The sequence below is a fragment of the Rhinolophus sinicus genome, linkage group LG15 (genome assembly GCF_036562045.2).
Source record: "Rhinolophus sinicus isolate RSC01 linkage group LG15, ASM3656204v1, whole genome shotgun sequence".
Taxonomy (NCBI): domain Eukaryota; kingdom Metazoa; phylum Chordata; class Mammalia; order Chiroptera; family Rhinolophidae; genus Rhinolophus; species Rhinolophus sinicus.
This window is the reverse complement of record NC_133764.1, coordinates 36,348,973-36,371,055: the sequence shown is the minus strand read 5'-3', so window position 1 is coordinate 36,371,055 and position 22,083 is coordinate 36,348,973. Positions and strand designations below refer to the sequence as shown.

The window sequence follows — 22,083 nt, the reverse complement described above, 5'->3', positions numbered from 1 at the left end:
GGGCCGCGGGCGCTGACAGACAGCTTGACTGCGCGGCCGGGACGGTCCCTCCGCTCCCGATCCGGCGGGAGGGAGGGGGGAGGGGCGGGATTTCCTGCGGGAGGCGCCGAGCCGGCCTTGGAAAAGGAGGAGGAGGAGAAAGGGGGTAAGGGGGGCAGTAGGAGCCACGGTCCGGAGTGCGAGGGACCACGTAGGGCCAGCTGGACCCCCGGCGGGGCGGCTGGCAGAGGTGAGACTGCGGGGCCTAAGCTGTGGGTCAGCACCCTTGAGGGCGGGCACAAGACTAACTTTTTCTGCGGGATCGGCGGGCGCCTCAGTCTCTTTGCTCCTTCCGTCCTCTTTCGCGCCCCCTTATTCCGTTCTCCCGCATCATTCCCTCCCGGCGCTTGGCCCTCCCAGTCCTTCCCGCCGCTTTGTTCCCCAGGTCGGCCTGGGTTGGCCTGGGTTGGGGGGTTGCGCGGCGCTGGGCGGGCATTCCGGGGGGCGGGGGAGCCAGCTCGACCCCAGGCACTGCCAGGGGCGCCCTCCCCCACTGTCGGCCGCGGGCCCTGAGAGGGAGTGCCATCTGGGTTGGGCTTGGGACGTTTTGGGAGTGAGGGGTCCCCAGCCAGAGCCCCAGGCCTGCGCGGGTCTCATGCCACAGGACTCAGGCAACAAATTCGTGGTCACTGAGGGTTCTGGGCCTCAGGTTCAGGCTTGGGGGGCCAGGCAGCCCCATTTCCCAGCAGTGCCCCAGCACTTGTCCCCGTTCTCTGCCCAGCTGCTTCCCCATCACGCACAAGGGGTGAAGATGGGTCAGCAACAGGTGCTGTAAAGTCTCCCTGTCCAGCAGGCAGACCCTCACCACAAATGGGGGGCCATAAGCTCCCAACACCACTCTGGATTCCTAAAGAGCCCTGGCGCTAGGCCATCCAGCTATTATAGTAAAGCTTAGGTAGAGAGGAGTCTGGGGGACAGGCACCTTCTACAGGGAGTGACCCCTGCCTGTCTGCCTGTGCCTGACCCTCCCAGGCCCCACCTCCTGGCCCTACAGTTGTCCGTGGGTGTCAGCGCCTTGAGCTGTAGAGAATGGGCCGCTGGCCCGGCCTGCCCCAGGTTGAGGTGCTGCCAGGTGCCCTGGGGCCTTAGTGACTCAGCCACCCCTCCCAGAATGCCACCTCCCCCCCTCCAAATATTCCTCTTGCATGGCAGCTCCCTCTCCGCTTTGAATGTCTCAGCTCCTCCCTTGACTCAGAAGGGCAGCCAGGGAGCTTTGGGGGGCTCTCTGGAGGCCCTGTATGGCTCTTTTTCTGAGCCCTGCTTCTGGGACCCTTGCAGGCTCTGGCCCAGCCCTCAGCAAAGAGGCACTGCACCTTTTCCAGACCCCTGAGACCTGTCCACTGCTGCTGCTCGAGGCCTGAGGGAATGCTGGCTGCTCTCTGGGTGGGCATTGGTGCTCCTGAGCCACGCTGGGGATATTGGCGTGCCCAGTCCCAGCTCATCCTGGGGCTGTCGGAAGCTGCAAGCTGATATCTGTCCAGATTTCTGAGCAGCCTCCACTCCCTCAGAGATCGGCTTTCCTGCTTGTGGTGGCAGCTCGTGAAGCACCTTGAGGGAGGATCTGTCAGCCCCTGACAAGAAGCTCACTGCCTGGGACACCAACACGCTCCCCCAGGACGCCTAGCCCTCCAAAGGACCAAGGCATGGCACCCTGACGTCTTGGCTTAGGCCAGTTTTCCTGCCTCTACCCTGGACTTCTGAGCCCAGAGCCCAGCCCAGGAACCAGGATGGGTCGTGAACAGGACCTGATCCTCGCCGTCAAGAACGGAGATGTGACTGGTGTGCAGAAACTGGTTGCTAAAGTCAAGGCTGCAAAGACAAGTGAGTACTTGGTGGGGGTGACTGTCTAGCTGAGACCCTCCCCTGAGTGCTCAAGTCACAGAGAGAGGCCTGGGGGATCCCTGTGATCTAGGGGTTTGGGGTGGGAGAACTGTCTTGTGTACAGGGAGTGTGTCTGTGTGGGAGAGCCAGAGAGGAAATTTGGTCCTGCTTGCTGTGTGTCTTAGGCAAAATCACTTAAACTCTCAGCCTGTTTCCTCACCTGTAAAATAAAAGGGTTGAAGTGTAGTCACTCAAAATTTTTTGAGTGCCTATTGTGTGCCAGGCTGTGTTCTAAGCAGTGGGCCATGGCAGTGAATGAAACAAACTGAAATTCCTGCCCTCACGGGGTTGTCTTCTAGCAGGTGGTTTTCCGATGTATTCTCTGGAGCCATGGGGTTTCTGGCAATGGGTTGGGAAAGACTGAACAGATAGAGCTCCACCCCACACCCACACCACTTCAACCACATCATCTCTACGTTTGTGTTTTAGCTTAATGGGGGTGTCTGTAAGATGCCTTTAAAAAGACAGTCCTACTGCTTGAAACAAAGTTCAGCGCTATCTAATCAATTGCTAAAGCCCCTTTCCCCCCTGACTTATCTCCGTGTGTTTCCTAGTGGGATGTGGCCAAAGCTAATTTTCTGGAGGTTTTCCCACAGTCTGGGGTCTCTAGTCTTGACAGGGTTGTGGGGGCTCCACGTATGGGTGGCCACACCTGAGCCCCATCTCTTGGGAACATCTGCAGTGAGACCCCAAGAAAAGTAGACCTCTGGGCTTCAGGGCAAGCTCTCTGGGCCATCCATGGAGGACACTGGACTTACCCCTTGAGTTCCTATACCAACAGGGGCAGGAGGTAGCTGCCACCACACTGGGGCTGGGGGAGGGAGGATTCCCCCAGAACTCCAGGGCTCTAGCCCCAAGATACACCTTAGCCCTGTGCACAGGAAGGAGTCCCCCAGGCTACTTGACAACACCCAATTATCCCCACCCACACCTGCGAGTGTGGGTGCCAGAAGGAAGGATTTTAAGGGCCCAGAAGCCAGCGACTCCCACTTACATACCAGGGCAGAAGACCCAGCGTATAGGGAGATGGAGCTGTGTGTGGGGGGTGTCTCTGTGCCCTTGGGAAGTGGATACAGGGTGAGTATGATGGGGTGAAGGTGCTAAGGAGGTCCCTAGCCCTGGAGGCGCAAGAGTGGGAGCCACTCCCCCACCTCCCTTCACCTCTATATTGTTTTTGGCGACATGCCCAGTGGGGCCTTGGTTGAGCTGCTGCTGGCCTCACATGCTGGGGCCTCAAAATGAGGTCCTCAGGAGGGCAAGCGGGTGCGGTCTGGAGGCTGGTGGTGGGAGCCTTGCAGCTGGGCTCCTAGGCTCCAGGAAGCTTCCCTGTGCTCAGGGGGAAATGTCTATGGGGAAGCAGTCACTTCCCACAGCCCCCAAGGGGACTTTACAGAGAGAGTACAGGCATAGACAGAGCCACAGGGTCTTGGGACTTTTGATGCCCCGGCACTGAGCTTCCCCTCCCAGGCCTCTGAGAAGCTGGAAAAGCTGGTGACAAAAAGGAAATCACAAGGTGATATTTGCCGACCCTATAGTTCATGAAATGTTATGATCCTCTCAATTCTCTAATTTTCTATAGCCGCTTTACAGATGAGAAAACTGACATTCAGAGAGGATTAGTGATTTGCCCAAGGTCACACAGCCATTGTGTGACAGATCAGAGACAAGCCCGTGCCCTCTCGCCTGTGCTCCCACACTTGGCTCCTCATCAGAATTACCTAGGATTGTTCTGCAAATGCAGACCTCCTGGTACCCCCCAGAATTAGAATCATCACAGAGAGCCTGCGACTCTGCAAATTAGACAGTTCTCTAGGTGATTCGAAAGCAGATCTCAAAAGGGAGGCTGGGAACTCCTGCTCCACACCACAGAGGCAAAGGCAACTGCCGGAAGGGAGGTATCAGGGCTCCCATTCTCCATCTGGGGGGTGGCTAGAGCTTTCTAGCTGGCCAGAGAGGTGCTCCCTCAGCTCCTCCAATCGATGTCAAGTAGCTGGGAGGACAGAGGGTGTAGTTGCCCTGGCCTTGTCCCCGGCCCTCCTCCCTCTTTCCTCCACTCTTTTCTGAGCTGTCTCCTTCTCTGGCCAGAGGAAACGGAGTGGGCTGGGGGTGGCCTGCTGAGCTCACATCCTCTGCCCAAGCCTAAATCAGGAGCGACCCTTCCACCCCCAGAGCCAGGCCGGGAAAGAAGGTGGTGCTGCAGGGGAAGTGCCTGGAGCCACTGCCAGAACCAGGACCCTCCGCCCTCCCACCACGGCCCCCAGCCCAGTCACTGTGAGCCTCTCCCCCACCACCTTTCCGCCCATTGTTCTGGAAAGAACAGAGCCACCCAGCCTTGCCCTGCCCCTGTTCCTGTCCCTCCTGTCACGTTGTCCTGACACTTCCTAGAAAGGCTGCACCTCACCACCAAGCTGCCCCATCCCAGACTGTCCAGGCTGGCAGCAGGTAGAGGGACTTTCTGTGTCTCTTCCCTGCTGACCTCGTCCTCTTCACTGAGGCTCAGAGAGGTACCGTGGCTCATCAGTGACACACAGCCAAAAAGAATTTGAACCAGGCACTTCCTGCTTCCAGAGCCTCTGTTCTTCCCATGGCCTTGAATGGTTCTGTGTGACAAGAACTTCCCAAGGGGGCTAGAGGAAGACTGGGAGTCCTGTGTTTCTTCCCGGTGGCCCCCACCTCCTCACCCCTAGTCACTCCTTGGCTGTGTATTTACCTTTTCAGCAGGAGAGTAATTTGACGCAGTCCTAAACGTAGCTATCCCCTTCCCTCCCCACCCTGCACTCGTCACTTCAGGGTTCGTCCCTCCCTTTTGGAATGAGGCCCTGCCTTGCTGGGTTATTCAGGGGCCCACTAGGGTCTGGGGGCAGGCCTGGACCAGCATGCTTGGCACCCTGCCTGCCTGGGTTGAACCAGGCCTCCTCCTTCCTGGCAGGGGTAGGTTCTAGCAGGAGGCAGGGGCCGCCTGTGACAGGCATTCCCCTTCTCCTCCCCACCATTTATCAGGGACACCCCCTCCTATACCCTGGCTCGCCAATGGGACACACCTACGTGAATCCTGTTCCTGTCCCTGAAGGGGATAAACCACCATCCTGCCCATGTCCCTAGCTCCTCTTGCCACCACGCAGCAGAGAGCCCCCTGCCTGGGGCATTATCTCTGCTAGGAGCCTGTGGGTACAGAGACGGGCCAATGGGGCACTGTACCAGCTTTTGCTGGAGGGCAGCATCTTGATGATAGTGGCTAATGTGTAAGGAGTGCGAAGTGGTGAGGGTTTCCATCTCCTGCATGCTGACTCGGGTACTCAACCCTTGTGAGCAGGTTCTCTGATCAACCCATTTTATAGATGAGGACACTGAAGCTGAGAGATTGAGTGACTTGTCCGAGATCACACAGTTAGTACATGGTAGGGCCCGGGCATGGTGTAAGTCTGTCTGACGCCACCTTCTCTACCAGGCTTCACTCAGGGAGGTCATAGGGCTGGGTATGGTGGCCCTAGAGTCCAGCACTGGCATCTGCCCTTCCACTCTTGAGCATCTAGTGCCCCTCTCCTTTCTCTCCCAGCGCCCTTGGCCCAGTGTGACAATGAGACTCGTTCCTTAGCCAGTTCAGACAGGAATGCTAACCATGCACTCGTGGGCCCGTCCGTTGAGGGCACAGCATGCCAGCCTCTCTTCCCGCCCCCTTGGATGTATAAATGAGCTGGGCTGGGGGCCCCGGAAAGCCAGGCCACTGCTGCAGCAGCTCTCTGCACTCAGTGCCCTCGAGCTTATGGGCCAGTGGGCCAGGGTGAGGGGCCGCAGGGACAGGACGCGAAAGGGCCATGGGGCAGGTGCTTTCCTGCGCACCAAGAGGTCAGCTGGATTTGGGAGGTGGGCTGGAAGGGAGCACTGGGCTAGGGTGCGGGTAAGAGCAGGTCATTTGAGGGTACCCTGATGCCTTCTGCTCTGACCCCAGAGCTCCTCGGCTCCACGAAGAGACTGAATGTCAACTACCAAGATGCTGATGGGTGAGTGTGAGCCCCTCCCCTCTCAAGAACTGTAGGGCGGAGGAGGGGCGAGGGGGAAAGACCTGGGTCTTAGAGCCCCTTCCCCTCTCAAACTTGGCCCTTGAAGTGTGTTTGCTGAGAGCTCGGGGCCCTGACCGTGTCGGATGGGAGGGAGGGGGTCCTGCCCACGCTCCTGCCTGTGGAGCTGTCCCTGAGTGAGAGGAGGGGCCCTGGTGCCTCTCTGAGGGGCCTCCTTGGGTCAGATTCCTGCTGGGCCCCCTTTTCTCCCTAGAGGGTAGGAGCCCTCGGGCTCTTGCTCCCACGGCCCCCTCCCCTGGGCCGGCTGAGGGGAGGCCAGACAAACAGGCCTCTCAGCCCAGACACTGAGCCCTTTCATGCTGCAGCCTGGCTGCTTTGCGCTCCCACGGCAGGGCTGGCGGGGGTGGGGCACAGTGGGCAAGTAACCCGGCCTTGTCAGTCCCCAGGATGGGTTTGGTGTGGAAGACCAGGATTTGGGGGGTGGAGGGCTGCTCACTGACACCCTACCATGTATCTTGCCACGCCAGATTCTCCGCTCTCCACCATGCTGCCTTGGGGGGCAGCCTGGAGCTCATAGCCTTGCTGCTGGAGGCTCAGGCCACTGTGGACATCAAGGACAGCAATGGTGAGACCCCAGTGTGCCCCCAACCCAGACCCTATGGTCAGAGCTGGCCTCTGCTACGTCATAGCAATGCTAATAGATGTTGACATGGCTTTTCTGGGCTTGCAAATGCTTTACCTCTTCCATCTTCATAGCCTTATGGTGTAGTGGGTGGTACTGGCGTCCCAGTATCCAGGTGAGGAAGTTGAGATGATGTTGTCATGAGGTCACCAGCTCATTTATGGTGGGCGAGGTGGGATTCTGGCTTCAGCCCCATACAGCCGGAACTCCCCCTAAGCAAACCCCGGGTGAAGGCACCATTGCTTCCACTGGGTCTGTCTCCCTTCCAGCTGAGGTGGCTCCAGACCCTGCTCACTGCCCTCCCCTGACCCCACGTCATTCCAGGACCTCCCTCAGAAGCCCCTTTGCTCCGGCAGGTATGCGCCCGCTGCACTACGCAGCCTGGCAGGGCCGGCTGGAGCCTGTGCGACTGCTGCTGCGGGCCTCTGCGGCCGTCAACGCCGCCTCGCTGGACGGGCAGATCCCGCTGCACCTGGCTGCCCAGTACGGACACTATGACGTGGTATGTGAGTCCGCCGCCCACAGGGGCGCTGGGCAGGGCTAGGGCTGGCGCAGGGGCTGGTCGGGCCACACCCCTCACTTGGCTCCCCCAACCCCACCCAGTCAGAAATGCTCCTCCAGCATCAGTCCAACCCATGCCTGGTCAACAAGGCCAAGAAGACGCCCTTGGACCTGGCCTGCGAATTTGGGCGGCTCAAGGTGAGGCCTGCAGCTCCTGGGGTACTGGGTCCTGCCCATCTGTGGGGTCTTAAGAGGAGACTCTACCTGGGTGCTGGTTGTTGCAGGTGGCCCAGCTGCTACTGAACAGCCATTTATGTGTGGCACTGCTGGAGGGTGAGGCCAAAGACCCGTGTGACCCCAACTACACCACACCCTTGCACTTGGCTGCCAAGAATGGCCACAGAGAGGTCATCAGGTACCCGCCACTCACCCCACCTTCATTTCCTCATCCCCTTCCTGTAGGACCGACAATGTCCCCTTGGTGCCCTGCCCTGCTGCCCTTTTCACCCTTGCTCTGGATCACTCTCCCAAGCCCCCAGCAATCAGCTTCCTCTCGCGCCCCCACCACCCTGGTGACTCGCCCTCCTCTCCACAGGCAGCTTTTGAGAGCCGGGATAGAGATCAACCGGCAGACCAAGACGGGCACGGCGCTCCACGAGGCCGCGCTGTACGGCAAGACCGAGGTGGTGCGGCTGCTCCTGGAGGTGGGTGTGGGCCCCTGCTCACCCCGCAGCTGTACACAGAGCCCCACCACATGCTAGAGGCTCAGGAGGGGCTCACCCCCAGCCAATGTGGTGTTTTGCATGGGCGGTGGCCAAGTGACTACAGAGCAGCTGGACCTGATTCGAGCCCCAGTTCTGCCTCTTACTAGCTGAATGACCTTGAGCTCGTCCTTGATCCTATCTCTGAGCTTCCATTTCCTTGTCTGTAAACTTTGAAAATAGTACTTATCTCTTGGGTAGTGGTGAGGCTTGGGGGAAATGACAAGCAAAGTGCTTGGTGCATCCTCACACCATACTGTATCCCAGGGCGGGGTAGACGTGAACATCCGGAACACCTATAACCAGACGGCTCTGGACATCGTGAATCAGTTCACCACCTCCCAGGCCAGCCGGGAAATCAAGCAGCTATTGCGGGGTGAGTGTGTGTGGGAGAAGACCCAGCCCAGGGGTCCCCTACTCCAGTGGGTACCAGGAAGTGGAGCAGGAGCAGATGTCCCAGGAGCAGGATGTCGTACATCTGAGCCTGGGACTGGTCGGGGGCAGGGGATGCTGCGGAGATGATGAGGCAGGGACCTGGGGGCGGGTCCTGAAGGGGGTAGAAGGGATGGGAAGGCACCCTAAGGACCCTCAGATGACACCAGTCCTCCCCCTTCTCTTAGAGGCCTCAGGGATCCTGAAGGTTCGAGCACTCAAGGATTTCTGGAACCTCCATGATCCCACTGCCCTCAATGTCCGGGCAGGGGACGTCATCACGGTGAGGACCCCGTGCGGCAGGTATTTCTTTTCGAACACAAATGATTACTGTCACTTACTGGAGCGCCTACTGTGGATCAGGTTCTGTGCTAAGACCTTTATGTGCACTACCTCACTGACTCCTTCCCAAGCCAGGTGAGGTAGGTGCTATCACCATGTCCTTTTTTAGAGATGACAAAATTGAGGCTTAGAGAAATTAGACTTGCCCAAGTCCGCAAAGCCAGCAAGCAGTGAGGCTGGGATTTGAACCCGGGCTGATTCCAGGACTCATGTTCGTATGTTCTGGAGGCACCCGGGAGATTGGGCTAGATGCTGACAGCAGGAACAGAACTGTGGGCTGACTTGGGCATCAGAGACCAGCTTCTTGGGGGTCGGGGAAGAGCTGGACCGCAGCTGCAGGCCTGGCCACCTGCCCTTGCTTTGGACAGGAAGTAACCATGGTTGCCCCCACCCCCACCCCATCTGCCACAGGTGCTTGAGCAGCATCCCGATGGCCGCTGGAAGGGCCACATCCACGAGAGCCAGAGGGGCACAGACCGCGTGGGCTATTTCCCCCCGGGCATCGTCGAAGTGGTCAGCAAGCGGGTGGGCATCCTGGCACCCCGACTCCCCTCTGCGCCCATGCCCCTGCGCCCAGGCTTCTCCCGCACCCCGCAGAATCCTGCTGATGACTCCCTGCACCCTCTCAGCTATGGCCAACTCCCTCGCGTGGGCCTCAGCCCAGACAGCCCAGGTACATCCTCCCAGACGGCGGCACAAGGCACTGGGGTGGGTGTCTGGCTTTGGCAAGCTGCCAGTCAGCTGTTGGCAGGGCCAACTGGGGCTCTAACCCCTTTGCTTCTGCCCCCTGCAGCAGGTGACAGGAATAGCGTGGGCAGTGAGGGCAGCGTGGGCAGCATCCGCAGTGCTGGCAGCGGGCAGAGTTCCGAGGGCACCAACGGCCACAGCACTGGCCTCCTCATTGAGAACGCCCAGGTAGGAGGCTGTGAGTATTGGGACAGGGCGGGGCCTGTCCTGCTGCCACTACCCCAAACGCTGAGTCGGCTCCTTCCCTGTCTCCAGCCGCTCACCTCTGCTGGAGAGGACCAGGTGCTACCAGGACTGCACCCCCCGTCCCTGGCAGGTAGGAAGAGTAAATGGGATGGGCTGGGCTAGAACTGCTTCGGCCCCTTCCATCCTGCCTCCCCTGATTCCATTCCTCTCCCTCCTTGAAGACAACCTGAGCCACCGCCCTCTGGCCAACTACCGCTCTGGGGAACAGCTCTTCACCCAGGATGTGAGGCCGGAGCAGCTGCTGGAGGGGAAGGTGTGACTTCCACTGGGGAGTGGGCTGCGGGCCCGGGGGGGCCCAGGGGGGGCATGGGATAGGCCTTAGTGTGGACTTCAGTCCCTGCTCAGGCCAGGCTCCTAGGGGAGGCTGGGGCAGATGGCTGGGCTCTGGCACGCTCAGCTCCATTAACTTCACCACCCCGCCAGGATGCTCAGGCCATTCATAACTGGCTGAGTGAGTTCCAGCTGGAGGGCTACACTGCCCACTTCCTGCAGGCCGGCTACGACGTGCCAACCATCAGCCGTATGACACCTGAGGTAGGTGCCCCTGTGGAAGGGCAGTGGAGGGTCCAGCAGGCAGAGGAGGGGCCTGATGGCACAACTCTGTGTGGCAGGACCTGACAGCCATTGGTGTGACCAAGCCTGGGCACAGGAAGAAGATCGCCTCAGAGATTGCCCAGCTCAGCATTGCTGAGTGGCTGCCCAACTACATCCCGGTGAGTGGGTGGATGGCATGGGCTCGCACCGTCAGCTGTGGCTTTGTGGCGCCTTCCTGGCTTGGGGGCCGAGGCTGGCCGGGGAGCCAGTCGTGACAGTGGCACTCTTCCAGGCGGACTTGCTGGAGTGGCTGTGCGCACTGGGACTGCCACAGTACCACAAGCAGCTGGTGAGCAGTGGCTACGACTCCATGGGGCTGGTGGCCGACCTCACCTGGGAGGAGCTGCAGGAGATTGGCGTCAATAAGCTAGGTGAGCACCGACTGCACCGAGGGTCTCCAGAACGTTTTCAGGGTCCAGGGCCAGAAGAGAGAATGGGGTCTGGGAGGGACTGGGGTGACCCCTTCCAGCTCTAGCTAACCCTTCCGCCCATATCCATCCCTCTCAGGTCATCAGAAGAAGCTTATGCTGGGGGTAAAGCGGCTGGCCGAGCTTCGGCGGGGCCTACTGCAGGGGGAGACCTCAGGCGAGGGTGGCCACCGGCTGGCCAGGGGCCCAGAGCTGATGGCCATCGAGGGGCTGGAGAATGGAGATGGTCCTGCTGCAGCTGGCCCACGCCTCCTCACCTTTCAGGGCAGCGAGCTGAGCCCAGAGCTGCAAGCAGCCATGGCCGGGGATGGCCCTGAGCCACTCCCTCTGCCCCCTGCCCGCTCCCCCAGCCAGGAGAGCATTGGAGCACGCTCACGAGGGTCTGGTCACTCACAGGAACAGCCTGCCCCCCAACCCAGTGGTGGGGACCCCAGCACCCCACAGGAGAGGAACCTTCCAGAGGGCACAGAGCGGCCCCCTAAGCTTGGTGCCCCCCAAGGGCCTCCCCCTTATGTTTTTATGTACCCCCAGGGCTCTCCCTCCAGCCCAGCGCCAGGACCACCTCCAGGTACACCCCGGGCCTTCTCCTACTTGGCTGGCCCCCCTGTCACTCCCCCAGACCCACCTCGGCCCAAGCGCCGGTCCCACAGCCTGAGCCGCCCTGGCCCAGCTGAGGGGGAAACAGAAGGGGAGGCCGACGGGCCAGTGGGCAGTGCCTTGGGCAGTTATGCCACTCTCACTCGGCGACCAGGACGCAGCGCTCTAGCACGGACCAGCCCTAGCCAGACCCCAGCTCGAGGGGCTCCCCGCAGCCAGTCCTTTGCCCTCCGGGCCCGACGCAAAGGCCCCCCACCCCCTCCCCCCAAGCGCCTCAGCTCTGTCTCTGGTCCCACCCCAGAGCCACCGCCACTAGATGGAAGCCCAGGGCCCAAGGAGGGGGCCCCAGGGCCCCGAAGGCGAACACTGAGTGAACCAGCTGGCCCATCGGAGCCCCCTGGCCCGCCTGCCCCAGCCGGCCCCTCATCAGACACGGAGGAGGAGGAGCCTGGGCCGGAGGGGACACCCCCATCTCGGGGCAGCTCAGGGGAAGGGCTCCCATTTGCAGAGGAGGGGAACCTAACTATCAAACAGCGGCCGAAGCCAGCCGGCCCCCCACCCCGGGAGATACCAGTGCCCGCTGGCCTGGACTTCAACCTAACAGAGTCAGACACTGTTAAGCGGAGGCCCAAATGCCGGGAGAGAGAGCCGCTGCAGACTGCACTTCTGGCCTTTGGAGTGGCCAGTGCTGTGTCCAGCCCCTCTGTCGCCCTGCCTTCCCAGACCCCCAGCGAATCCTTGTCAGCTTCTCCTAGCCCTCCTCGGCCTGACCCCAGCAGCCTTCCAACTCAAGGAGCTTCAGCCCGTCTTTCTCCCAGCCCCCCAACCCAGCCCTCTGTGTCCCTCTGCCCTGGGCCAGCTCTGGAAAACCTGGCGGGCAGTCGGCAGCCTGGGGAGCCGGAGCCCCCAGCTCCCCCTGCTGCCCTCATCAAGGTGCCTGGAGCAGGTATGAGGCAGGGCCTGGGGGAGAGGGCACTGTTTGCAGGGGTTGTGTCCAGCACAGCCAAGTCACAGGCCAACCTTTTTGTCTCTGCAGGAACAGTTCCCAAGCCTGTATCTGTGGCCTGCACCCAGCTGGCATTTTCTGGCCCTAAGCTGGCTCCCCGGCTCGGCCCTCGCCCAGTACCCCCTCCAAGGCCAGAGAGCACTGGGGCCACGGGCTCAGGCCGAGCCCAGCAGAGACTGGAGCAGACCAGCTCATCCCTGGCAGCTGCACTGCGGGCAGCAGAGAAGAGCATTGGCACTGAGGAGCGAGAGGGGTGAGGGCTGCTGGGTGCTGGGTGCTGGGCGGGGGGGGGGGAGGTGGCGGCATAGGAACAGCTCCTCGCAAGTCTTCTTCCCGGGGGTCCTGGGATTGTTGAGGGGAGGGTGGGGGCATCTCAGGCAGATAGATCCTCAGGCTGGGGAGCCCTGATTGGAATGGGAGGAGTACAGGTTCTCTAATCATCCAGATCTGACCTGCAGAGGGAATCTGGTGGCTGCCACTTAGAGGCACGTGCGGTTAGGCGAGTCACTTCCCGCTCTGAGCCCCAGTGCACTTGTGAAGGGAAGCAACTCCTGCTGACTGGGGAGGTTGTGAGAATGAAGATTCACGGAATGTGCTTGGCACCAACCGGGCACTCAGTAACAGCCCCCTTGCTCAGGGCCAGCGTGGTGATCTGACTTCTGGCTGATCTGACCCAGTCCTTTCCCCACTGCAGCCCCCCCAGCACCTCCACCAAGCACATTCTGGATGACATTAGCACCATGTTCGATGCCTTGGCTGACCAGCTGGACGCCATGCTGGATTGAGCTAGACCCGTCTGCAGCCTCGGCAACGCCCTCTGTGAGCTGCAGCGTCCACTGCTCTTGCCCCAACGCAGAAGCAGCTCCTGCTGCTCCACGCCAGTGGTAGTCAGCACTGCAGTTCTAGGGGGGCCACCCCACGGGGGCCAAGGGGACTTGTCAGAAGCTGACATCTCAGCGAAACCCCCCCCCCCCCCCCCCAGTGTGTAACCTGAGTGAAGAGCCCTACCCTTTGGACAGGGACCCTGGTAAGAGTTTCCTCTGCAGGGAGAGAGGTGGTGGCAGAGCTTCTAGGGTGCTGTCTCTGCCCCCCCCCCCAAATGTTTCAAGTTCCTGTGCCAAGGTCCTCTTGCCACCTGCTGTGTTGTCCTGGTGCTGAGAGGCTGGAGGAGGTGGTGTGTCTGGCTGGGTCCTCACAGTTGTACATAGGATATGTATATAAGCCACCAGGGGCCTGCTTAGCAGTGATGGCAGTGCCCAGGCCGGCCAGACCTTGGTCCCTCCCCTGCCTGCCCTCAGTGAGGCAAAGCTGGCGGGGGTGGGGGCAGTGGGATTAACAGATCCCCAAAGTCCAAACTTTTTCAACTGTAAATAGTTTTTAAGCAGAGAGAAATGCATATATTTTAAAAGGAATTTATTCTATCTATAACTGCCTGAGAAGACGCAGTTGGGGAGGGTCTTCGAATCACAGCAAGAATGCCCACTGCCCATCTGGGGGCTGGAAGCCTGACCTGGTTGGCCCAGGCCCCAGCTCTGTAACCATTAACCTCTTACCCCAACTAACACCAATGAAAGTGTCATTCCACGTTATCGGCCTGTGTGTTTGGATCTGTGCCACAATCTCAACTGGACCCGCAAGGTTCCCGCCAGTGTGGAGGGAGGGAGGCTTGGGCCCTCCTCTCCTCCCTTTGGTGGCTGCCTCATGGAGCAGCCACATGTTTTTCTTAAGCAATTTACAAGTTTTAATACAAACCAGTCTACATTCATTCCTAAAAGGCTCATTTCCAGTAAAAAATATACACCAGTAAAAACATTTTCACAGGAGAAATAGGCGGGGGGCTAAAAGGCGCCCTGGGCCGTATCCCCAAGACAGACTCTCGCAGCCAACTTGAGGGCAGGCACAGAGGTTCCAGGGTGAGGTGGGGGACCTTCTCCATCTTCAGGACCCGTGAGGCTCCCCTGCAGAGGGAGGGAGGGCAAGTACGCGGCCATATCCAGGCACCTGCCCCTGGAAGACGGGATGAGGGAGGATGCACCGTCACCCCTGCCTTCAGCTGCGGACTTGACAGTGATCTGGACCCCCGAAGGCTGCTGCCAGTGGCCCTTTCAAAACAAGTTAAGGCCCTGGCCCGAGACCCCAGAGTGGAGGGCACTGGGTGAGGGGACCATGAAGGGGGGCAGCCCACAGGTGGGAGGGGTCTGAGCCCCTCTGCTAAGCGCATGAGGTCATACATTCAAGAATGCCCCTGGGGAGACCCAGGGAAGAGCCAGACTGTCCTGATAAGACCTTGGCTCGTCAGCTCCTCCACAGTAGCCCCATGGGTCAAGATGACAGCTGGGTCTGACACCGGGATCTGGACCTCCAGTGCCATGGGGCACAAGAGCAAACCCTGCAAAATTCATGATACCAACTCCCCAGACTCAGGAATGGGTCTGGTATTTGCCCCAGAGACCAGGGCCACTATAGCCACCATGGCCAATGGCTCAGAAGGGAGAGTTCATGCCCAGCTTAGTTTCAAACTGCAGCTTCTGTCGCTTCTGGTAGCGGACCCGGACCCTGGGGGGGGCAGGAGATTAAAATCCAGGTTAGCACAGACATCGACACCAGGGGACGGGGCAGGACACCAGAGGAGGACGGTGGGATGGGTAGCGAGAAGGTGAAGGAATGGAGCCCGGGTAGTGACAGGCTGAGGGGACATGCCTGGGCCCACAGGGAGTGCCCTGCTTGTGGCTCACCGAATCTCGTGCAGCTTCACGACCTCATTGGTGACCACCACAAGGACCAGGGACAGGCAGCCAAGGAGCCACGTCAGCAGAGGCACGTCCTCCAGGCCAAAGAGGACGTGGCTGGCCCTGTGCGTCCATAGCTGCAGGTCCACTGCTGTCTGCACCACCTGCCCCAGCAGCCTGCGGGAGGAGTTGGCCCGCTGCATCAGCCGGGCTGCCTTGCTTCCTTCCCTGCTTTTCTCAGTGTTACAGCAGCTCAAGGAGGGCACCCTTCCACCTCTGGCCCACACCCCGCTCTCAACTCACAGCCTGCCGTAGCCCCCTCCTCCCACGCTGCCCCCATCTGAGCCGCACTCACACCACAGGCACCGTCACGGACCACCAGACGTTCGTCAAGGGGCTCTTTCTCCACAGGGGCTTGGTGCGGTGCACGTGGGTGATAGAAATGAAGACTGGAGAAAATGGGGTGGTGGGGGGAGTGTCAGACACGCCATGGCCCAAGGCCTGGTCCCCGGGGTGCCCCCACCAGCCGCCACTGGCCCCTTTTCGGGAGCCCCTCACCAGTGTGCAGAACGATCAGGGCGGCAGCGAGCTTCTGAGCTGTCAGCAGCCCGTTGGCAAAGTCACCAAACCAGGCTGGAGCCGTGTCGGCGTGGCTGCCAAAGCAAGGCGTGGTGGGTTCAGCCCCCTCTGGGCCCCATGGAGTGGACTTGGGGGAGGGGCTGGGGCAGGACCCACCTTGGCAGCATGATGGAGGAGCAGTTGGTGAGGTTTCGGGCCCGGGAACTGTCGCAGAAACTCTGCAGTGTAAAGCCAAAGCAGATGAGGCACGAGCTGATGGTGAGGCTGAACTTGAGCAAGAAGCAGAGCAGGAAGTAGTGCTGGGTCTGCGGGAGGAGGGAAGGCCTGTCACAGCAGCCTCTAGACTTGGATCCAAGGGCTCTTCAGTAAATGGGCAGGCCCAGGGGGCGGGGAAGGGGACAGGAGCAGGGACTGCCCGCCCTGGCGAGGATCTTCCCAGCTCTGTACCATCACCTCCCCTTTGGATGCGGGACATTCTGATGGAGGCGCCCATCCAGATCACTTTTCCCAAGGCTTAGCTACCTCCACACTCAATTCCTCGGGAAAGGCCCAGGCTCACAGGCTCCGCTTCACTTACCTTCTTAGGAATGGACAGAAGGTTTTTCCCTGTGGCCATAGACATAATGGAGCTATGGGGGGGCTTCCCCAGCAGAGAGATGCTGAAAAGCAGAGACCAGGTGAAGGGTGGCGACTGTGACCCTCTGTCCCCCAGTGCCCATGGGGGAAGCCTTTTGGGAGTCTCAGGACCAAGGGCAGGGCGGGTGGGCAGGATGAAAAAGCCAAGGGGAGTCCCCCTGGTGACCCCTGTGCCAGAGGAGGCGAGCACTGAGCAGGGCTCCCCGGACCTGGGACCCTGGGGGTGCTTGGTGACACCCCCATCCTGCCTGCCTGGGCACAGAGGGGTGGCCAGCTTCTCACCTGAGCAGAGGATAGCAAAAGCAGGAGAGCCATAGGATGTCAGTGGTACTGAGCAGTGGTGGCAGCTGGACTAGGCAAGAGAGGAACTAGACCGGGAGAGCCCAGGAAGCACCATTAGATTCTGGCAAGGAGCAGGACGCGGGGAGCCCCAGGGTTGCCTCGCCCTGTGCCCAGAAGACATTCACGTCCTGGCTGAGAGGAGCTGGGACTGGAGAGGACGCTCTTCTGCTCCCAGGGTCAACTCCAAAAGCCCAGGGCTTGCACAGAGGCGCTGGGGGCCCCTAGGCGGCACTGCATCCTCCCAGCCCCCTGCCTCAGACTCCCAACTGGCCCTTGAGCAAAGAAGCGGCCGGGGAGGGGCAATGCCTTGTTGGCCCCACCTCACCTGGATGACCACAAGAGTCAACTGACACTGCAGCAGGAAGAGGAAGCACTTGCGAATGCCATAGGTGGCATGCCGAGCCTAGGGACCGGGAGGGACAGATTGTGACCTCTCAGGCCCTACAGCTGACAAGCCTCAAGATGCCCCGGATGCTCCTGACAGCAAACCAAACTGCCTGGGAGAGCTTCGCCTGGAGGGGGACCGGCCCTTGGGAGCCCAGACAGATCCTGTGTCTCTACTCCCCCCACCGCAAGCAGGCCCCGCCCACCTGAGCCCCCACCTGCTCAATGAGCCGGATGATGCTGATGGTCTCCTCCTGGCGAAAGGTCAGGGAGCAGGGCAGGCTGTTGAGCTGCCCCGAGAGCTGCAGGGGAGAAAGGCCGTCCGCGGCCTGGGCCATGCTGGTGCTGGTGGCGTAGCCAAAGGTCTCCCAGGAGCAGCGGGAAGGGTACAGGGGGTCCAGGGCAATGCTGCATGGCGTAGGGGGACGAGTACCTGTCAGCTGCACTCCGCAAAGACCCATCTCCACAGGGCAGGACAAGTGCCTGCTCCCTCCTCCCCGCTGTGCCCAGATCCCTCGCTTCCCCCAGCCAGGGCAACATCAGCCATAGAGTGTGCCCAGCCCCACGCAAGCCCGAGTCTGGGACCACGCGGAGGTAGTGGCGTGTCCCCCTGACCTGATGTCACTCTGGAGGAAAAGGCAGCTGTTCCGTAGGTTGGCGGAGCTGCCCAGGCAGCAGGTCACCTCTCCATACTCCTGCATGATCTTGATCATCTCACACATGGCTGTGGGCACAGGGTCCGGGGCATAAGAATCAGGCAGGCAGAGGCCGACACGGGACGCTGGACAGACAGCCACAGGACAGGAGACACGGGGAAGTGGGCTCCCCCTTTGGGACCATCCTACCCAGTCACTTCTGACTCCCCACAATGGACACGCTCATGGCTCCAGCCCTCCAGGCTCCCAGCTCCTCCCAGCCCAGGTTCCTTTGCTCCCTGCATGGGAAACCAACGTCGCCTCCAGAGCCCAGGGGATGCCAGGCCCTGGCAGTGCTCGGTGGAAGGGGCCAGGCTGCCCGAGTCACCGTGACCATAGTACTCACTCTCGGGGGTACAGTCAGTGAAGAGGGGCACTAGCAGGGGCACGTTGTCGATATGCTGCAGGTGGGGCCGTACCTGGTGGATACCCCGGGGCAGCTTGGCCTGGAGACACAGATACCAAGGGCCTCAGGGCCAGGGAGCAGGGTCCCTCCACCCTCCCTTCTCTTTCCAGGACCAGCCATGTGCCACCTGCAGGGGTGGGGGCGCAGGCCTTGCCGTCATACCCGGTTGCAGTCCTCCAGGAAGCTGGGGAGGTCACTGTCTGTGGGCTGGAAGCTAATGAGATCCGAGTGACCCTCCTCCTCCATCAGCAGGAGCCCTTCTGCATCATCTCGAGACACTGTGGGGACGAAAGCCTGTCCCTCACCTTGGGCCAGCTTTCTCCTGCCAGCAGGTCTCTTCTCCTCGTCAACAGCCATTTTGCATGAGAATGGAGGTATCAGGAGGGCTCCACGGGGGCTCTTCTGAGTGTAGCTCCAAGGCGGGGAGCCGCCCACACCCACCTGTCCCACCACAAGCCTTTGTCCTCACCTTGATTCAGCTCATCGTGCAGGGAGCCAGTGTGGCTGGGGCTGGAGGGGGGGATCTCAGAGCCAGGCATGTCGCCATTGGGCGTGAGGGAGATGTGGCAGTTCCAGCCTGTCTCCAGGCCCATCTTTTCTGCAAACACCTGCAAAAGACAGATGGCAATGAACAGAGAGGCCAGCCCCAAATCCCGTGGGAACAGGGCTCGGTGGCAGCAAGGGGCGTGGCTCTCCCCACCTTGCTTTTGAGCTCATCCTCCAGAGAGAAGTAGACAAAGCGGATGCAGGCGTTGACCAGCCCGTCGATGAGGCGCACGATGTCGAGCCGGGCCTGGTACTGGGAGGACACCATGCCCATGAAGATCTGGCCGCTCAGGGCCTGCATGCTGTCTTCCTTCTCCAGCACCTCCCCGATCCCTTCTTCAGGTAGGCACGTGGCAGACACCGGCCAGGACACCCAGGAACCGGCAAATTCCAGGATGCAGCCCAGGACCACACACAGATGCCACACCAAATCAAAGAGCATGCGGCCCCAGCGGATCACACGCAGCCAGGACACAAGCAAGAGGCAACAGACACAGGAGGAAAGACAATGAAAGGTACCCATCAGTCGGTGATGATCCTACAGAGAAACAGCACAGCCCCACCTGGTCCAGGCTAGGGGGCTGGCCCCACCCTCGGCAAAGGCTTCAATCCAGTCTCTCGGGTCATAAGACCCCGTGTTTGACGGAGTGGGGAGCGGTGGGGGTCAGTGGAGCTCTGAGTCCCTCTGTTCCAGCAGGATTTGTGACCTGGCCTTTTGTCCGATTCGAATAAAGCTAATGCTCTATAAACACTGCTACTTTATAACTTTTCAAGACGGCACTTTATATTATATCCCAATGGAGCAGACAAGAAACCCGTGAGGACAGCAGAGGCAGCACCTAGTTATGCATTGAGGGAATGAAGGGACTTACCCACGTCACCAGATAGTGAGTGCCACCATGGCATTCGGGCTCCAATGCTGTGCCCAGTGTCCCCTCTGCTACGACTGATTCCATGGCCCTCAGGAAGCCCTCCCCATGCCTGGCCCCAATGGGGACGGCTGTGCCCAGTACCATCAGAGCTCCAGCTGTTCCGGCGGCTGCTCAACTTGATGGGGATGGTGCTGGGCAGCTCGCACACAGTGAAGATGCTGCTCTGGCCAGGCGCCTGCACCAGCTCGATGCACTTGCCATTGAGCTGAGAGGACAGGGAGCAGCTCATGGGCTTGTAGGCAAAGGCGGAGCAGTAACCAGACAGGCAAGCTCGCTGGTAGAAATCCAGCACTTTCTTTCTGCCAGGGAAACAGGGCGGAAGTGAGGCGAGAGGTCCTGGGAGCACTCGCCTGTGAGCTGGGAGGGCAGGCCGCCTGAGCTGACTGCTCTTGCCACTAGCGTGAGCTTCCTCACCTACCTGTCGGAACCCGAGAGAGGGTAGATGTCAGCTCCATCCCAGAAGTCTGTGCAGGCCTCCAGGACCACGTCAGCTGTGCCATGGGACAGCATCTGTTCTGTGCCTGGGGCGGGGGAGGAACAGGCCAAACCATGAATGCCCCAAGCCACCCCAGCCCTCACTCTGACCCCACAGGTAAGGCACTGCCATCCTTGAGAAGGGTGCTAAAGAGCACTGGGGTGGGGGAAACTATCCAGGCCTCATAGTAGCCGGCCTGTAGGAGTGTGTGTGGGGGGGTGGGCTCTGGGCTTGCAACGCAGGCACAAGCTGCCCGTCCTACAGACAGTCCCATCCTCTGTGGCTACCACCACCCCAGCCCTGGTCCCCCAGTCCAATCCCTGCCATATCTGAGGTCTTAGGAAGCTGTCTAGTGCTCGTCTGCCCAGGACTCCCTAAAAAGGGATGAGGAGGGCAGAGCCTTGCCCCAGGCTCCTGGAAGGTTTGGCCTGATGCGGGCGGGCCAAGCACGGGAGGCTCACTGGTAGTGGTGTCCTTGATGAAGAGGCTGATCATGTGGCTGAGTGGGGGGCGCCGCTTGGTGACACAGGAGAGCCTCCCCAGGGAGCTCTCCTTCATGGTCTCGGCGCTGGGCAGACGGTAGAGCGCCAGGTGGTTCTCCTGCTTGTACAGCTCCTTGGCCCCCGGAGTGAAGCCTGTGGGAGGAGGGCAGCACTCAGAGCCTCTGCGGCGAGGCCCACACCACTGCACCGCCCTGCCTGGCGTGGAGAGAAATCTAGGCCGGCTAGGCTGGTTCCTTCTACCTTTCCATCCCACGATCGGTTATTTTCCCAGATTAGGAAGCACTGTCAAACGGCAGGCAGTGCCTGGTTAAGAGGGACAATCAGAGGCTGTCATGGGACACAAGCGTGGGTGAATGAACAAAGGCCACACCAGGGACCCACCGGTGGCCCCGCCTCTTCTCAGGGCCCAGCCACCAGCCCTGCCAGCAGCTCATACCGATGAGGCGGGCGAGCTCGCAGAGGCCCCAGGGCACGTGGACGGGCAGCACGGCGCTGTGGCTCTCCTGCAGCGCGATGTTGCACAGGTGGTCCGAGAACCGGCACAGCCGCTCGGTGACGCTGGCATTACACAGGTTCAGCAGCACGTTGAGGCCCAGGGGCTTGAGGGACGTGAGGTGGAGCTGCCAGTTGGAGTCATCAAACTGGATGCAGGAGGGGTTCTGCTGGTCCTGCGACAGGCTCAGCATCTCCAAGTGGTAGTCACACACAAAGTCCTCGGGTTCGCAGGGCTCCCCATCCAGCCCAGACTGCATATGGAGGCAACGCAGAGGGGGAGGGGGGCCTCAGACTGGGAGGGGTGTGGGCGTGGCCCTGAGAGAAGCCACCCCCTTCCCAGCAGAGCGTGCTCACGTGCTCATGCTCATGCCCACCCCCATCCCCCTAGAAATCCTCTCCCTGTCCTTCCTGAATTCCTGGCTGCCGCTAGTATCCGTGCCCAGACACTGGCAACTCCCAAGAAGAGGATGAGCAGACCAAGGAGGAAACAGTGAAGGATCTTTTTCTGCAGGGAAACTATTTTAGAGGAAGCCACTGGCTGTCTTGTCTTTAGAAGGCTGTGACTAGGAGGAAGGGGCCTGACCCCCTCAACGACCTTCAGCGAGATCCAGAAAGGGGGCCGGGACCCAACTCACGGAGGAGCCCTGGGTGAGGCCTCAGGAGCTGCCCTGCCTGGCCAAGCCTGGAGGCCTGAGGACCTGTGCTTTCGACTCCATCCATCCAGGCTGGGCTGCACCCCTCGGGCCCCTTCAGCAGAGGACGCCAGGATGCCCCGGGCCTGGTGGTGGCTCTCCGCCCCCTCCTCTCACCTTGCTGGGCTCTTGTTCACCGCCCTCTGTGTCCCTGCTGAAGCTCACGTTGGAGCCGGACGGGTGTTTGCTGCGGCCATGCGCTCTGTGGTGACAGTAGGGCTCAGGGGGCTTGGGACCATTGCCAGACCAGTCGGCACGCTCCTGCTCATTGGAAAGGTGCAGGGTGGTGTTCAGGGAGCCGGCCAGGAGGGCGTCTCGTTCATGGGGCTGAGGAGAGCAGGGAGTACAGGCCTCGGACCAGGGTCCCCGACGGCTGCCGTGGACGAGGGAGGCA

At 60.7% G+C, this 22,083-nt stretch overlaps 2 protein-coding genes across 15 annotated transcripts in view; one reads left to right on the top strand and one right to left on the bottom strand.

Annotated features, from left to right (window-relative positions):
* Positions 1-90: 90 nt before the first annotated feature.
* CASKIN2 (CASK interacting protein 2) lies at positions 91-13,864 on the top strand. 2 transcript variants are annotated; one of them, XM_019745542.2, is made up of 20 exons: positions 91-229; positions 1,576-1,860; positions 5,870-5,921; positions 6,467-6,564; positions 6,978-7,123; positions 7,225-7,320; positions 7,407-7,537; positions 7,718-7,826; positions 8,151-8,259; positions 8,504-8,598; positions 9,069-9,330; positions 9,451-9,572; positions 9,660-9,720; positions 9,812-9,903; positions 10,074-10,184; positions 10,262-10,363; positions 10,477-10,615; positions 10,752-12,215; positions 12,306-12,528; positions 12,970-13,864. In XM_019745542.2, exons 2-20 carry the CDS (start codon positions 1,767-1,769, stop codon positions 13,058-13,060), a joined length of 3,597 nt encoding a protein of 1,198 aa, XP_019601101.2. In that variant the 5' UTR covers positions 91-229; positions 1,576-1,766; the 3' UTR covers positions 13,061-13,864. The 2 variants fall into 2 exon arrangements, with proteins under 2 accessions (XP_019601101.2, XP_019601099.2); XM_019745540.2 differs by having other exon boundaries at positions 97-229; positions 1,548-1,860.
* The window catches only part of TMEM94 (transmembrane protein 94), a 32,718-nt gene continuing 24,306 nt past the window's right edge, over positions 13,672-22,083 (bottom strand). For 4 of the 13 annotated variants that reach the window (XR_012492111.1, XR_012492112.1, XR_012492110.1 and 1 more), the window contains 20 exons: positions 21,807-22,016; positions 20,939-21,248; positions 20,461-20,634; positions 19,943-20,045; positions 19,606-19,823; positions 18,747-18,928; positions 18,516-18,654; positions 18,209-18,324; positions 17,987-18,086; positions 17,561-17,669; positions 17,164-17,353; positions 16,887-16,964; positions 16,502-16,587; positions 16,161-16,242; positions 15,740-15,888; positions 15,563-15,657; positions 15,360-15,453; positions 15,011-15,181; positions 14,333-14,831; positions 13,672-14,282 (listed from right to left, as the gene is read on the bottom strand). Coding sequence is in view for 6 of the 13 variants with exons in the window: in XM_019745535.2 (XP_019601094.2) it covers positions 14,759-14,831; positions 15,011-15,181; positions 15,360-15,453; positions 15,563-15,657; positions 15,740-15,888; positions 16,161-16,242; positions 16,502-16,587; positions 16,887-16,964; positions 17,164-17,353; positions 17,561-17,669; positions 17,987-18,086; positions 18,209-18,324; positions 18,516-18,654; positions 18,747-18,928; positions 19,606-19,823; positions 19,943-20,045; positions 20,461-20,634; positions 20,939-21,248; positions 21,807-22,016 (2,679 nt within the window). In the remaining 7 variants the exon portion in view is untranslated. Of the gene's footprint in view, positions 14,832-15,010; positions 15,182-15,359; positions 15,454-15,562; positions 15,658-15,739; positions 15,889-16,160; positions 16,243-16,501; positions 16,588-16,886; positions 16,965-17,163; positions 17,354-17,560; positions 17,670-17,986; positions 18,087-18,208; positions 18,325-18,515; positions 18,655-18,746; positions 18,929-19,605; positions 19,824-19,942; positions 20,046-20,460; positions 20,635-20,938; positions 21,249-21,806; positions 22,017-22,083 lie in introns of those variants that run through there. The other 9 variants (XM_019745535.2, XM_019745536.2, XM_019745533.2 and 6 more) reach the window with 4 other exon arrangements.